The sequence below is a fragment of the Aethina tumida genome, chromosome 3, assembly GCF_024364675.1.
Source record: "Aethina tumida isolate Nest 87 chromosome 3, icAetTumi1.1, whole genome shotgun sequence".
NCBI lineage: Eukaryota > Metazoa > Arthropoda > Insecta > Coleoptera > Nitidulidae > Aethina > Aethina tumida.
In genome coordinates this window covers 10,813,625-10,831,629 of record NC_065437.1, presented here as the reverse complement: position 1 = coordinate 10,831,629, position 18,005 = coordinate 10,813,625, and the positions used below count along the sequence as shown (strand labels likewise).

Below are 18,005 nucleotides of genomic sequence, written 5' to 3'. Positions count from 1 at the left end.
CTATCACCCTAATGTAATGCTCAGAGGTGTTACCATCCAATTGTAACTGTAATATAGGATTAACTTAACTCAAGTTAATCAAGATGATAATAATTATTATTGTTTACTTGGCTAATCTTAACCATGGTACAATAAAGAGGGTGCCCAATTTATTGTCAATTAACTTTTGACACAAGTATAAATATTTATTTTCGTAATTATTTGGTATTCTTTTACGTGATTCCACACGTGTTAATTGTTTCATTGAAACACACATGATTAATTCACAAAAATAACTCCTTGATATTTTCAACAAGATAATGAAGGGGTATTTGAACATATCAATCATTTCTAAGAAATCATTTGGATTACTCATTGGCCCAATTTGTTAAATTTGTACAGGAAGTTCTCATGTACATGAGTGGCATTTTTCTGTGAAGTATGCATTTGCCTTTTAGTATTTGATCTTGTGATCACCTGATAATGTTTTATGATAAAAATTATATGTTATTATCATGGAAGGCACCACCAGTTGTTTAATTATTTGTGTTCAATTATCCTTTTGAGGAATGTAATGTAAAATACAAGGCAGCTGTTTCCGTTTTTATTCACATTTATTTTTAGTCATAGCGTGACATATTACCTGGAAACGTTCATTGACGAAATACCTTTCCAACAGAAGATCACCTATTATTGGGAAAGTATTGATTTGTAATGGTCTAACAATTAAATGGCAAGCAATACATAATCCGCCATCAATTACCAGTAAGCATCATCAATTAAATAAAAATGGACCAATGCCACCGTAACACACGACACATTTATTTATGGATAGTATTTGTATTTACTTAAATTTCAATGTACTAGATTTTTAACATTATTTTAATTGTTTGCATCATTGTCATTAATTTCAACAATATTTAGACTTTTTGTTTCACTAAATCCATTCAATTTCACTTATAAGAATACACAGCATACGTCAACTGTATAGCTACAGATATACTGGTATAAGCATGTCGGTGACGAGAACGCACAAGATTTCACCCATCCAAAAAGTGTCTAATTAGTGCTCAGTTATGAGCATGTCAATGTCGCAAACGTATAATATTTCCCTACTAAAAAGTGCCCAACACGTCTAAAGAAGTTTTCACTTCTAAAAATATGTTAAATTTATTATTTTTAGGAAAGGCTAATTTTCAGTTACATACTTTTGTTAACTGTATAAAATTTTAAAAAATAAATTTATTAAATTTTAAATTTCGAAATTTTAAAATTTACATTTATTAAATTATAAATTTTAAAATTATTAAATTTCGAAATTTTAAATTTTAAAATTTATTTAATTTAAATTTTAAATTTTAAAATTTATTAAATTGTAAAATTTAAATTAATTAAATTTTGAAATTTTAAAGTTTACATTCATTAAATTTTGAAATTTTAAATTTTGGAATTATAATTTTAAAAATTTTAAAATTAAAATTTATTAAATTTTGAAATTTAAAATTTTAAAATTCAAATTTATTAAATTTCAAATTGTAAAAATTTAAATTTTAAAAAATAAATTTTAAATTTCGTAATTTTAAAATTTATAAATATATATTACATTTTAAATTTTAAATTTAAAAATTTAAATTTATTAAATTGTATAATTTAAATTAATTAAATTTTGAAATTATAAATTTTAATTTGAAATTTTAGAATTATAATTTTAAAAGTTATATTTATTAAATTTTGAAATTTTAAAATTGAAATTTATTAAATTTTAAATTGCAGAAATTTATATTTATTAAATTTTAAATTTTGAAATTTTAAAATTTAAATTTATTAAATTTTAAATTGCAGAAATTTTAAAAAATAAATTTATTAAACTTTGAAATTTTAAATTTTGAAATTTATATTTATTAAATTTGAAATTTTAAATTTTAAAATTTATATTTATTAAATTTGAAATTTTGAAATTTTAAATTTTAAAATTTAAATTTATTAAATCTTAAATTGTAGAAGTTTTAAAAAATAAATTTATTAAATTTTAAAATTTATATTCATTAAATTTTAAATTTTGAAATTTTAAATTTTAAAATTTAAATGTAAAATTTTAATTCATTAAATTTTGAAATTTTAAAGAGTAAATTTATTAAATTTTGGCATTATAAATTTTAATTTTAAATTTTTCACATTTTAATAATATTTTTAATGAATTTACTTAATGGTTCTTGTTTTTGTACATCTGTAAGTTAGTTTTTATATAAAACTTGTGAATTACCTGTTTGGTCCTTATTTTTGTTTATCACATTTAATACTTCACTGCAAATGTATAATTAACTATCACCCTAATGTAATGCTCAGCGGTGTTACCATCCAATTGTAACTGTAATATAGGATTAACTTAACTCAAGTTAATCAAGATGATAATAATTATTATTGTTTACTTGGCTAATCTTAACCATGGTACAATAAAGAGGGTGTCCAATTTATTGTCAATTAACTTTTGACACAAGTATAAATATTTATTTTCGTAATTATTTGGTATTCTTTTACGTGATTCCACACGTGTTAATTGTTTCATTGAAACACACATAATTAATTCACAAAAATAACTCCTTGATATTTTCAACAAGATAATGAAGGGGTATTTGAACATATCAATCATTTCTGAGAAATCATTTGGATTACTCATTGGCCCAATTTGTTAAATTTGTACAAGTTCTCATGTACATGAGTGGCATTTTTCTGTGAAGTATGCATTTGCCTTTTAGTATTTGATCTTGTGATCACCTGATAATGTTTTATGATAAAAATTATATGTTATTATCATGGAAGGCACCACCAGTTGTTTAATTATTTGTGTTCAGTTATTCTTTTGAGGAATGTAATGTAAAATACAAGGCAGCTGTTTCCCTTTTTATTCACATTTATTTTTAGTCATAGCGTGACATATTACCTGGAAACGTTCATTGACGAAATACCTTTCCAACAGAAGATCACCTATTATTGGGAAAGTATTGATTTGTAATGGTCTAACAATTAAATGGCAAACAATACATAATCCGCCATCAATTACCAGTAAGCATCATCAATTAAATAAAAATGGACCAATGCCACCGTATCACACGACACAAGGAAACGTAATCGGAATCGATTAATCGCAACATCGATTAGTTCCCTCCAATTAATAGACATTACTAATGCCACATTTCGCAATCCGAACGCGATGAGTCATCTGGAGCGGGAACCATTTTTTTTTATTTCCATCGCAAAAAAGTGAACGGCACGGACCGGCGCCATCCACTGTTTGTGTGCGTTAGTAATTCGGCGATGTTTTGCGGACACCTGGAGCACGTGAAACGAAGGTGGCACGGTCCGGTTAAGGTAAGCCACGGCCGCGGGCCGAAACACGCGAATGTCCACAATCGGACGGCGAAATTGACTTGTTCAGGGGCGCGAAAATGACATAAGCACGAGAAATATCACAGTCGACGCAGTTTTCATCGCAGTCGGAGTGGATAATGTCTCGAGCATACTTAGTTTTTGTATTTATTTAAGTAATTTATTATCAAAGTCAAAAATGAAATAAATTACCATAAATCACTGTACGTAATAATCGTTGAAAATTTAGCTTAATGTCCCAGAAGCACCGATTTGCAGAGAATGCTCATCAATGAGTGCAAGATGAATGAGGTCAAGATGGTCCTGGAATCTGTACCAACATATTTGGAAATAGGTCAATCATTAAACTGCAATGAATCAACCAGTAAGAACAGAATTGGGGCAATGATTTCCATAAAAAAAATAAGGAATTGAATTATTATGATTAGTGTAAATTTAAAAATTACCACATATTTAATTATTGATATTGAATTTAATTAAATTTTAAATACAAAAATTAATTAATTAATTAGAAGAAGGAATTGAAGTAATTTTAAATAAAATGGCTATTATATAAACCAAATACCAAATTATGTACATGGTGTTGGTTATTCACGTTTAATTTTGTGAATCTTAAATAATGAATAAATTAAGTGAAGTTTTTGTACAAAAATAATCACTTACTTAATTAAATTATTAATTAGTTTAATAAAATGATATTTATTATTTAATGTAAATCTCAATTATTAATCCTGTAACAAATGATGAATATAAATTTTAAAATTTATATTTATTAAATTTTAAATTTTGAAATTTTAAATTTTAAAATTTTATTAAATTTTAAAATTTTATTAAATTTTAAATTATGCAATATTAAATTTTAAAATTTAAATTTATTATTATTTTGAAATTTTAAAATTTATCATGCATAACTTAAGCGAATCACCTCGTATAATATCTATATATTAATCTGATCCAATACTCGTTCCAAGTTTATGTAATGACCATTTTAAAAATAATATTAATAAATTGAAGAAAAATGTAATATTATCAATTGTGCGGACAACATATTTATTTTTAGGCTAGGTGTATTTTAGTATATACAATCTTTGTATATATAAAATTTTGTATATAATTTTAAATTTTGAAATTTTAAATTATGAAATATTAATTTTTAAAATTTAAATTTATTAAATTTTAAATTTTGAAATTTTAAAATTTTATTAAATTTTAAATTATGAAGTTTTAAATTATAAAATATTGAATTTTAAAATTTAAATTTATTAAATTTTAAATTTTGAAATTTTAAATTTTAAAATTTTATTAAAATTAATATTTATTAAATTTTAAAATTTATTATTATTAAATTTTAAATTATGAAATATTAAATTTTAAAATTTAAATTTTTTATTATTTTGAAATTTTAAAATTTAAATTTAATAAATTTTGAAATTTTATTAAATTTTAAATTATGAAATATTAAATTTAATATATTAAATATTAAAATTTAAATTTAATAAATTTTAAATTAATTTTTGACATTTTAAAATTGTGAAATATTAAATTTTAAAATTTAAATATATTATTATTTTGAAATTTTAAAATTTAAATTTATTAAATTTTATATTTTAAATTTTAAAATTTAAATTTAATAAATTTTGAATTTTGCAATTTTATTAAATTTTAAATTATGAAATATTAAATTTAATATATTAAATTTGAAAATTTAAATTTAATAAATTTTAAATTAATTTTTGGCATACATGTTAACCAAGGACCACGTTATTAGATATTATTAGTACTCCTAAATTTTGTACAGAGTTATCGTTATTTACATATAATATTGTCCATCTTAAATCATGAATAACTTAAGCGAATCACCTCGTATAATATCTGATCCAATCCTTATACTCATTTCAAGTTTATGTAATGTCAATTTAAAAATAGTATTAATAAATTAGAGAAAAATGTAATATTAACAATTTTATTTCCAGTACGGGCAATATATTTATTTTCAGGTTAGGTGATTTTAATATATACAATCATTAAACAAAATTTTAAATATAAGTCGGTAGTAATTACTAAAAATAACTAGAAAATTGATGAAAAATAAAACTTATTCCTGCCACAATTTATTAGCCAATTATAAATTGAAAAAATTGGCAAAATATTTGTTTAAGTTAATTTTACCCATTTAAAAATATTTTTAATGAATTTACTTAATGGTTGTTGTCTTTGTTTACCTGTATAATTTTTAGATAAAAATAGACTCTCAGTAGTTAATTAAATTATTAATCAGTTTAATAAAGCATATTTATTTATTGTTAAATTATTAATCCTATTACAAGTAATGAAAAATGAAACTGGAAGTGAAAATTGATGAAACAGCACTTAAAAAGTTTCAGAGCACAGAGAAGAAAAATTGAATTTTAAGATGTTGAAGTCTACATAGAAGTAATTGAAGAATTTGAAGAAGTAATTGATGTTTACAAAGAAGAAATTGAGGAATTCGAAGAAGTAGTTTAATAAAATAGTATTATTTACTATTAGATATTAATAATTAATACTGTTACAAGCGATGAAAATGAGATTGATAATTAATGAAACAGCACAATAGATTACAATAAAAAAAATTGTAATTGAAGTAGTTGAAGTTTACAAAGAAGTAATTGATGGGTTCGAAGAAGAAGTTGAAGTAAAAAAAATGGCTTCAAGATGTCCTGTACCTAAACTAAATACCAAATTTTGTACAGGATGTTCGTTATTCACGTTTAATCTTGTGCGGCTTAAATAATGAATAATGAATAACTTATTAAGAAGTAGTTTAATAAAATACTATTATTTACTGCTGAATATCAATGATTAATCCTGTTACTACAATGAAAAATGAGATTAAAAGTAGTAATTGATGGAACAGCACCTAAAAAATCTCAGATCAGACATATAAGTAATTGAAAGAAGAAGAAGTTGAACAAATTTAGGTTAGATTTATTTTAGTATAGACAATCTTTAAACAAAATTTTGTACATAAGTTGGTAATAATTATTAAAAATAAACAGAAAATTGATGAAAAAAACTTGTTCTGCCATTATTGGCATACACGTTAACCATCCTATACCATCCTATAAACATTATAGTATAAGAACCCATTAGTACCCCCAAATTTTGTACAGAGTATTCGTTACTCACGTTTAAATTGGTGTCTTCATCAATAACTTTGTTATTTTTAATGAAACACCTTGTATGGGCTTATATTAAGCCTACTGTTACAAACGATGAGATTGGTAATCCGATGAAATAGCTAGACAGAGAAATTTATCTATTAACTATGCACCACTCGCAAATTGATATTCTCTACCAGTGGAAATGCTTGATGGTACTCTGGGTATGATCGTAGCTATTTCTATTAATAGAGGTTTTATTAAATATTTATAGATAAATACTGAACAAGTAACGGACGTTGAATCTCATTATGTTATTGTAACCATTTATAATTATTAATTATTATTCTTTCTAGATAATGATATTTTTTATCTAATATTCGTTTTGAATTTTTTGTCAACATTTAGGCAAGCACGTTTCGAAAACGTTCATAAATAGAACTACTCAAAGAACAAAAATTGAAATGATCGGTCACCAAAATATTAAAGGGCTCCGCAAATTCTTGTATTGGGCGTAATCCGTCCCTAGCGTGTCTAAATATAGTCGTACTGATTATTTGTAACGTTCAAAAATAAACTCAGTGGCAGGATTATCTGTTTATCGGTCGGGGGGTTATCGAATGGTGACCTTTGGTTATACTCTGGAGCACACACAGCCCGCAACGGCCAGAAACGACGTCGGCCTGCTCAGTCGCGTTCCGAAAGATGCACAAAACAATACAATCGGTGGTGTTTTGCGCGTTTCTCGTCGCGAAAGTCGCCGCCGCCCAAAGTTGCGGAAGTCTGCCACTGATCAACATTACGGTTTATCAGACGGTCGACAGCGAGCCCGACATTTCGACGACCACTGACGCAATTGAACACTCCAAAGATGCCTTCCACATAATCGTGGCGAATGAGACCATTGGTAAGCTGTGCCAGAACCAGATCCACATCAGAAATGAGCTGTCGGTGTTGCAAATCATCAACAGCAGCATCCAGGAAATACTGCCAGGTGCCTTCAACATCACGCCCACCTTGACCCTCCTCAAAATCAGCCACAACCCTTTAAACAGGATACAAGAAGGAATATTCAATAACGTCAAGGTTAAGGAGATCGATCTATCCCGCAATTACATATCCTCAATCGACAAGCACGCCTTCGACAACAACACTTACCTGGAGATAGTCAAACTGAACTACAACTCCATCAAGGAAGTGGAATCGGAATGGTTCAAAAACAGCCCGAACGTGTACCAGCTCAGCATCATCTACAACGAGCTGACCGGCATCCCAGCCGAAGCGTTCAAAAACATGGCCAAAGCCCGACCGCTGAAGCTGCGCTTTTCAGCCAACAGAATATTCCAGATCGATCCCAACGCGTTGCAAGGCCACAACGCGGTCGACATCTTCAGGCTCAACGGCAACAAGCTGGCGGAGATACCCGACAACATTTTCGCCAACAGAACAATCAGAAGCGTCGAGGTCAACACGAACAGGCTCAAGTGCTTCCCCGACAAGCTCTTCGAGAGCAAGCTGGACGTCCTCGCCTTCCTCGAGAACCCCTTCGAGTGCGCCTGCCTGAAGAAGGTGCGCGAGTACGTCGAGAAGAACAACATCCAGATCCTCTATCCGGCCATCATTTGCGAGGACAGGCCGCGCGAAGTGAATGTCGTGTTTAATTTCAACAGAACATTTGAAATACCCATAATACCCACGCCGTCGCTGGATGTGGTCGCACCCCTAGCCAAAGTACCCGAATCCACGGCGAATTGAGTTCAAGAAGATGGTCTGTTTTAAGTTATTTATTCGTTTTAGTGTTGTAAGTTTCGAACTTTAGTTTAAGTAATTTTGTAAGATAAAAATCGTTTGCTCATACCATCGTCTCATTTCATCCTCCATTTTAAATGTTCGATAACGGTTTGTTTCTTACGAATTGTTTTATGTATATTCACAGTTATTAATAAACAGTAATAATGAAAACGTTGTGTTTGACTTACCTTGTAAATGGTCCCAGGACATACTCATGTGGTGCCGTCATGGACGCTCCCTACCTCCTGCTTCTTCGCATCAGGATGCCGTCCTCGTTTTTTCAAGAATTGTGCGGTACATTTTCACTGTTTTGTATCCATTAATGGGGTCCATGCCTGTAATACAAATAAACACCAGAGTGGTTAATTTCATTTACAAATATAAAATGCATAAAGGGGCTATAAATTATGTGACTTCTAAATGAGGAGGTAAATACCACGTCAATCTCCAATTCCAGGAATTGAGTATAATTAATGGTACGAAGCAAAACACATATCAAAAGAGGAGGAGGTACCACCATACTTTACCAAATCTCATCAAGGGCGAAGGGGTAACTCCAAATTTAACAAACCTCTTGTAATTAATTAAATAGCATAGACAATAATTACATCTGAATAATTTAAAAAATAACCTGTTTCACGTACAATATTAAAATGAGGAGGCGGGATTCCGACAAAATTTCCTCAAATATCTTCAAAAAAAAGAGGTCAATAAAATATAAATTTTTAATTCTGTTTAATAGGTTTATTAAGTTTCTATTCCTATATATCTATATATTTCCATAGTTGTATAAAAAATACATATCAATAGGAAAGAAGGTACCACCAATACCAAATTCAATATAAACTTTTCGTAATTAATTAAATACCATAGAAATCAAAATATTTAATTAGGTCAACATAGTAATTTAGAAAAAGAAATTGTTTCATGTTAAAATACAAAATTATGTTTTCTAATGATGCAATGAAGAAGCAAATATCTTTAGAAAGAAGAAAGTGAATAAAAAATGCACTTCTCTTCTTCTTTTAATTCAAAGAATAATATCGTGGTATAAAGCAAATATATATCAGTAAAAGAGAAGGTACTACCACACCTTACCAAATCTCATCAAGAGGGAAGGAATGATACTAAATTTAATAAAAACCCTTCGTAATTAATTAAATATCATAGAAAATAACTGTGTCGGTCAATAACTTTAAATACAATATCAAAATGAGGAGATGAGAGCCTGGCAAAACCTCCTCAAATATTTTTTTTTAAAAAAAGAAAGTCAATAAAAATATCATTTCAACTTTTAATTCAAAGAATTGTTTTCTTAAATTTTCAGTTCTGTAAAAAGCAAATATCAGTAGAGGAGGAGGTACAAGGTTGGGCAATACCAAATTTAATAAAACTCTCTAGTAATTAATTAAATATCATAGAAAATATCTACTTCAATCCATAATATAGTAAAAATACAATATAGAAAATTATATTTTTTAGTGTGGCCACCTTTAAAAGCATGATTTCAAGATGAGAAGGCAAATATCTGACAAAACCTCCTCAAATATCTTTAAAAAGAAAAGAGTAAAATGAAAATCACGTCACTTTTTAATTCAAAGAATAATATTAAGTTTACTCTTTAGAAGAGGAGGCACCACCAAACCTTATCAAATCTTATCAAAGAATAAGAGGTGGTACCAAATTTAATATTAATCTTTCGTAACTAATTATTTTTTATTAATTTAAGATATCAACCAATTTTACCTCCAAATACAATATCAATTTAAGGCGAGATTTCAGCCGATAAAAGTCACATCAATTTTTAATTCAATTTAATAGTTTTCTATTTCTATCTATCTATATATTCCTATAGTTGTATAAAATATACATATAAGTAGAGGAGGTACCATCACACCCTACCAAATTTCATCTAGAGAGAAGAGACAATACCAAATTCAATATAAATCTTTCATAATTAATTAAATACTATAGAAGTAGAAATATGTAATTCGAACAATAATTTTGAAAAAATTATATCATGTTCATATACAAAATTAAGTTTTCTAATGAAGAGGCAAATATCTTTAAAAAGAAGTGTGTAAATAAAAGTTACACGTCAACTTTTAATTCAAAGAATAGGATTCTTATGTTTTTCGTGGTAGCTATAAAGTAAAATACATATCAGTAAAATAGAAGGTACCACCACACCTTACCAAATCTCATAAAGAGGGAAGAGATAGTACCAAATTTAATAAAAACCTTTCGTAATTAATTAAATACCATAGAAAATAACTGTGTCAATCAATAACTTAGAAGAAGAAATGAGGAGGTGAGAGTCCGGTAAAATCTCCTCATATATTTCTTTAAAAAAGAAAGTCAATAAAAATATCAAATTCAAAGAATAGTTTTCTTAAATTTTCAGTTATATAAAAAATAAATATTAGAAGAGGAAGAGATACAAGGGAGAAAGGGCAGTATCAAATTTAATAAAATCCTCTCGTAATTAATTAAATACCATAGAAAGTATTTACTTCAGTCAATAATATAGTAAAAAAAAACAACAATTTCATATACAATATTATGTTTTTAAATGCATGATTTCAAGATGAGAAGGCAAATATCTGTCAAAACCTCCTCAAATATCTTTAAAAAGAAGAGTGTAAAATCACATGTCACTTTTTAATTCAAAGTTTTTCGTGATATAAAGCAAAATACACATCATCAAGAGATAAGAGGTGATACCAAATTTAATATAAACCTTCATTTATTTTTAATAATTTAGAAATAAACTAAACCTTTAAATATATCAAAATAAGGAGCAAAATCTCCTCAAATATCTTTGAAGAAAAGGGGATCACTAAAAATCTTAAGCGTCTAGTTGTATAAAAAATACTTATCAGTACAGGAAGAGGTATCACCGCTACCTACCAAATTACATCAATACAGAAGGGGCAGTACCAAATTTAATAAAAACCTCTCGTAATTTAATTAAATACCATTTCTAATTTAGTTAATAATTTAGAACAGTTTTCAGAGGAATGAAACAATACATATATCAAAAGAGGAGGAACCACTACTCCCTACCAAAACTCGTCAAGAGGGATTTTGATAAAAACATCTCCCGCAAATAAACGGCGAAAACTAAAAACTTGCCTCCTCGATTTATTGAAAATACCAAAGAGCAGGCTTAATATTTGTATCAATCCCGCAGCATTCACCTACTAAAATTATTATTGCGGATTACGTTAGAGCGGCGTGGGTAGATTATTAAAATTCGCAAGCCCTTATAAAGATTATGTATCGGGCACAAGTCAGCTCTCCAGCTCACTTTCTAGCGTTGGACGGACGAACGCGCAGAACCAGGTAGGCGCTGAAAATATCGCAGTTTTGTAGGCGACAACGCGTTCCACTACTCTCGAAATTCCATTCTGCAATTTAATTTAACTCTTTTAACTCCCAGTTTGTGAATTACGTAAATTTGTGGCTGTTAACATAAACATGCTATTTATGGTAATCAAGATTTAAATGTCCGATAAACCGTTCTCTTGGAACTGTTTGATATAATTTCTTGTTTTGGTTTTAATCATCCTCGTTATGCGGGGGTGGATCCTGAGGTTTCAATCTGGTGAGCCCTTACGACTATATATTGGGATAAAATAAATTACACACATAATTCAGGTGTTCACATTTTATTTATTCTAATATTGATCAGGACTGCTGGAAGGCCAACAAAGAACATTGTTATTGTTGTCACCACATTTTTGAAGTGAAATCTCGTGCGTTCGCGTCACCGACATGCTTACACCAGTATATCTGTACCTATACAGTTGACGTATAGTGCTGTGTATATCTTATAAGTGAAATTAAATGGATTTAGTGAAAAATTTATTTAAATATGTCCAATGATCGAAAACTCAGTACTACAAAACCTAAAACGACAATCGATGCCGCTTTTACGTGATACTTAGATAAATTTATTAGAACAAAATGAAATAATTGATAGTACAAAAAGTCTAAGTATTGTTAAAATTAATAATGACAATGAATTAAAATAATGTTAAAAATCAAGTACATTGAAATTTAAGTAAATACAAATACTATCCATAAATAATATGATTGTATATTAATTGTTATTTCAATTGCATTGTATCTTGTACAGCCCGTATTATATTTGAATAATAAAAAACCATATAAACATGCATAAAATTGTTGCTCGGAGTGTCAACAGAAAACCAGATTGATGTTGATAAATTTAATTCAAACATTACGAAATTTCAAATTTTAATACTAAAAGTTCTAAGATTTCGCTTCTATCGGCAGTCTCTATAACTGCGAACTTTAATTTTTTTATTGCAGTTTGTTTATATTGTTCCAATATTTAGTTGTTACACAAAATAAACATATTTTTCTTAATAAGTGATAATGGAATAATTACTATGTTTATTGTATTTTTGATTGATAATATTTATTGCAAACTAACTAATTATATAATATTAATTCTGTAATAAACACTTTGAAAAAAATAAAATGTGAAACACTTAAATTACGTCAAAACAATATTTATTTTTTTTTTAAGTATAATTATCGACATACAATCCAAATGATTAGTGCTTTTGTCATATAAATTTAGTCCATTGAAAATAATAAACATGACCAGCAAAATAATTTATTCATTACTGTACATTTCATAGGTCAGTTAAATTTATCGTGCCAAAATATAGTATATTCACGATTTTTGGACGGTTTAATTCTTTAACATCAAACATTTTATCATAGTAATTTAAATTGAAAATATACATTTATTTAATGAAAAATCCTCAGCGGTAGTTCTTATGACAATAGTTTTTCTCATGAGTTTTTTCAAAAGTTGTATTTAAAACTGAAGAATCGCCAATGTTCGGGAACATGTATGTAATTCTTTCAATATCACAACAGATTGAGTGGATCTTTGAAAAAGGTTGTGGTATTCCAATCATCCTTACCAGCGGATATCCAAAAATAATTAGTCAAATCAGAAGCGCCTCCACCTCGCTTATATGGTCTGCTCAAAATACATAAGGATAATTCACCACTCCGACCCATCGTTAGTACTCCTGGATCACCATCATATAACTTAGCTAAATATCTTACCAGATTGCTACAACCCCATGTTGGAAACATCCTAACCTTTACCAAAGATTCCACTCAACTTGTTGAGATATTGAAAGATTTACATCCTGATGTAGAAGATAGACTGGTCACTTTCGACGTAGTGTCACTCTTCACTAAAGTTCCTGTCATGATATCAGAAATATTCCCTCCAGATATAGTGGATCTTTTCCGTACATTCCTTACTGAAAGCTTTTTCGTTTGGAGCAACAAATTCTACGAACAGACTGAACGATTATCAATGGGTAGTCCTCTTTGTCCAGTGATCGCCAAATTTTTTATGGAAAAGTTTGAACAAAAAGCAATTGAGACCCATCACAAACCTTCTGTTTGGTATCGTTACTTTCATGATACTTTCGATGGAAATATGGACAAGAAAAATTAGATCAGTGTCTAAAACACCTAAACTCTCAACAATATCAAATTCACAATGGAATTGGAGAAAGAGAACGAAGTACCTTTTTTGGATGTCCTAGTAAAAAAATAGGTGAACATTTAGACCATACAGTATACCGGAAACCTACACACACCAATCGATATCTACATAAACTATCTATCCATCATGGGGTCATCAAAACACTAGCCGAATGAGACACATACCACCTCGCCGAAGAACAAGAACATTTGGAAAAAGCACTACAGGCCAATAGATACAAACAATAAGACGTGCAATGAGACTAATTAATAGTAAAGACCCACCTAGTGAGTTCACAATTGGTTAAGCTTTTCTCCCATATATATGTAAAATTTAATAATCTTATTAAAACATAACATCCATACTGTTTTTATACCAACAAGGAAGATTCAACACAGTGTCAGATCTGCTAAAGATAGGAAAGACCATCAAACAACTTCTGGGATATACCGCATACTATGCTCTTGAGGAAAGTATACATCAGTATTACAAAACGTTCAATAGGGACTAAGATTAAGAAACACAAACGAAACTACAAACTAGGACAATCAGACAAGTCTGCTGTAGCTGAACATGCACTGTTAGATGGAAATCATAATATAAAATTCCAAGATATACAATTGCTTGCCTCTACAACTGGACATCACAAGAGAATAATTAGGGAAGCAATTGAAATCCATAAACAAGGAAACAACTTCAACAGAAAAGAAGAAACATTGAAGCTTGACAGCAGTGCTCAAAAACACCAAACACATGTTAATGTTATGTCAATAAAATCATTTTCATAGGTCAGCTGCCTCATCTGAGTAATTGTGTTCCAAAAATATAAACTATTGTTGACAGCTAAAATATTCGACCAGGTGACATTTAATTTTTCCTTGTTACCATGCGATTTAACACTAAAAAAAGACCTTGTTGGTCGCAACCTAACATAATATTAAGTTTCGTAAAAATTGCAACAATCATATCAATTTCTCTCGCACTTACAAGTCTAAAATTACAACACAATTTAATATCAAAGTGAAACATTAACGGTGCACATACTCGTGGGAGGATCACTCGCAGATCACTCGCCACGCTGTTTATTTACCTCGATGTCGTGTGTATCCATTTGTGGTGCGGAAATCCAGTTCAGATTCGACCGGCACGGACACTTGCGACATGCTAATTATTTGCGTTGCGAGGTGATTAGTTATTGCGAGACGTTCACCACCGATAAATCATACGCCGTACGAAAATCGAATCGGATTTAATTAAATCGACATGCGAAAACGAAACAGACGTGACGCGATCGGTAATCATTATTCTTGGAATGTTCCGTCATATTTAGGTGGGTCCCGATACATTAGCGGTTTTTACATGAAACGTTTTGCGGTACACCTAAACACATTTGTTATATTGGGATTCGCTGCGGGTTAACCGGCACCAAATCCTCGCAGGAGTTCACACACACACAAGATTAATGATTGAATCTTCAAGTCCGTCAACTTAACATTTTTTTTTTCATTATAAGTTATGGGAATAAATTAAAGTAATGTGGGAGTAAATCAGTTTAATTTGGAATCGGCCATTTTTAGCAACACCTATTATAATTTATAGAAGTCAGCCGGTTAGCCAGCAGCGACAAAGGAATAATAAACAATTACCTTTTTCAGGTGTCGCAAGTGAACGTACACAAATTAGCGCATTGTTATAAATAAAACCCCGGTTGCCAACGGCAACCGTGCGCTGGAGGGAAATTCAAACGTTTGTTTACCGTTCCAAAACGTCACCACCTACCTAAAAATTCGGCCGTTTCGACGTGCAGCCCCGCTTGCGGTGGAACGTGCGACGAACGTTCGTCCGGTACCTCACTCACAGGTAAAATTCGAACGCAAAAAACAATAATACACGTGAGTCACCGTTAAAAATAACCCCCTCGCACTTTCGAACCGCATTACGGCCCAACGGCGAACAACAACGCGTGCACGCACTGGTTCACGCACATTGCCCAGTCGTTTGTTTCTTCGACATTCTCTGGCCGATTTTTGTTTAATGTTTTGCAATGTGTACGGGATTCGATTATTTTGAGTGCGACTTGTATTGAATCGTTTTCGATGCAGGAATATCGGGTCGGCGTCAAAACATAATTGCTGCTGGCATCTGTGTGCGGACGCGTAAAACGCACGTGGTCAAAAATGGAAACTGACCGCTGTTTCACCGCAACTATTTCCAGGGTTTGAATTATTAAAAACGACTCTTTTATTTTTGTAGAATTAAGAAATGGAGAACGATACACATTTTGTGACTCGGAATTAACCGAGTTTAAATGTTTTATATAAGAAAGGATTAATTCAGAAAATTAAATGGACAGACTCAAAATATAATCTAGTTTAAATCAGTTACAAAAATTTCATACCCGATTAAACCAGCATTTTATTATATAAAAAGTAAAGATAAAGACTAACGGTAGTACATCATAATATACTCATCTTAGAAGCGACAATATCTTCTTTTATTTTCATCCATGTCTTGATGGAACATTTCACTTTGTTCATTACTTTCAGTGCCTTAGAATAATTTTACTTTCATTTGAGTAAAGTTTAGTTCACAATGTGACATAATATATTAATTCCAGATGTCCAAAGTCAGAATTTAGATTAGACAAAATTCTTATAAATATGGAGGCGAAGTAGTTGTTATAATAGAGAAAAGAAAAGAGATAAAGAGGAAAATGGCTTTATGATGGAGAAAAAGGGAAATATTAATGTTAAAAGTTACTTTTAATTTATAAAGAACAAGAAAGAGTACGTCAGAACTTATTCATTCCAGAAGCCTTGATATCTTCTCTTGTTTCCAGCCATGTCTTATTGGAACCTATCATCTTGTTCATTGCTTCCAACACCATAAACTATTATATTCTCATTTGAGAAAAATGTAGTTGAATTATAATAAAAATTTTCAAATCAGAATTTAGTTTATACAAAATTCTTATAAATATGAAGATGAAGTAGATGTTATGATAAATAAAAGAAAAGAGATAAAGAAGAAAATGGAAATTATTAGTATTAAAAGTTATTATTAAATAACAAGAAACAGTACACATATATATATATATATATATATATATATATCCATTCCACTAACCTTGATACCTTCTCTTGTTTCCAAGCATATCATGATGGAGCCTTTCACCTTGTTCATTACTTTTAATACCTTAGTTTAAATTTATTTTCATTTGGAACTAATTTAGTTTAATTGCAATAACAATTTTTCATAATCAGAATTAGATAGAGAAAATAAAAGAGCTGAAGAAAAAATGGCTTTATGGTGGAAAAAGGAAAACATAAGTATTAATAGTAGATGTAATTATAAAGAAAAGAGATAAAGAGAAAAATGGCTTTAAAGTAGTGAATCGAAAATATTAGTATTAAAAGTAACTTTTAACTTATAAAGAATAAGAAACAGTACGTCACAATATATTCATTCGAAAAGTCTTGATATCTTTTCTTGTTTTCAGCAATATCTTGATGGAACCTGTCATCTTGTTCAATACTTCCAATTCCTTAGTTTAATTTCATTTTCATTTGAGAAAAGTTAGTTTAATTACAATAAAAAATTCAGAAGTCAGAATTTAGATTGGACAAAATTCGTATAAACTATGAAGATGAAAAAGATGTTAGGATGAGGAAAAATGAAAAAGAAGAAAGTTTATAAAACACACAATATGTTCATTCCAGAAGCCACGTCATATTTACTTCTTTCCAACTATGTCTTGAAGGAACCTTTAATCTTGTTCATCACTTTCAATGCCTTAGAATAATTTTTCTTCAATTTGAGAAAAGTTTTAAGTCAGTCAGTTTTGGTTTATTGCAATAAAACTATTCATAATCATAATATTGAATAAATAAAACATTCGGTATACTATAATCACTGTCACCTATCCACCAATTGATGGACTGTTTCAGCAAGTTGTGTTTATTTTTATTACACCCGCATCAAAACATCAACTTAATATACCTAACATTTTTAATATTCCGTTTATATTCTTAATTAGCAATAATAAACTGAATAAATTTTAAAAATGATTCAGAGGAGGATACTGGAGTCCAGAAGGAAATTGTCCTTTACCTGGATATGTGTAACGGCTGTAATTTATGTACCCTTATTATTTGTCTCCGTTA

At 29.3% G+C, this 18,005-nt stretch overlaps 1 protein-coding gene across 1 annotated transcript in view; it reads right to left on the bottom strand.

Annotated features, from left to right (window-relative positions):
- LOC109602705 (uncharacterized) overlaps window positions 1–15,860 on the bottom strand; it is a 93,102-nt gene extending 77,242 nt beyond the window's left edge. The window contains exons 1-2 of the mRNA XM_049965316.1: window positions 15,622–15,860; window positions 8,486–8,632 (exon numbers count right to left, since the gene is read on the bottom strand). Of these exons, the coding sequence (XP_049821273.1) occupies window positions 8,486–8,526 (41 nt within the window). The 5' untranslated portion in view covers window positions 8,527–8,632; window positions 15,622–15,860. The remainder of the gene's footprint in view (window positions 1–8,485; window positions 8,633–15,621) is intronic.
- Between the last annotated feature and the right edge of the window lie 2,145 nt (window positions 15,861–18,005).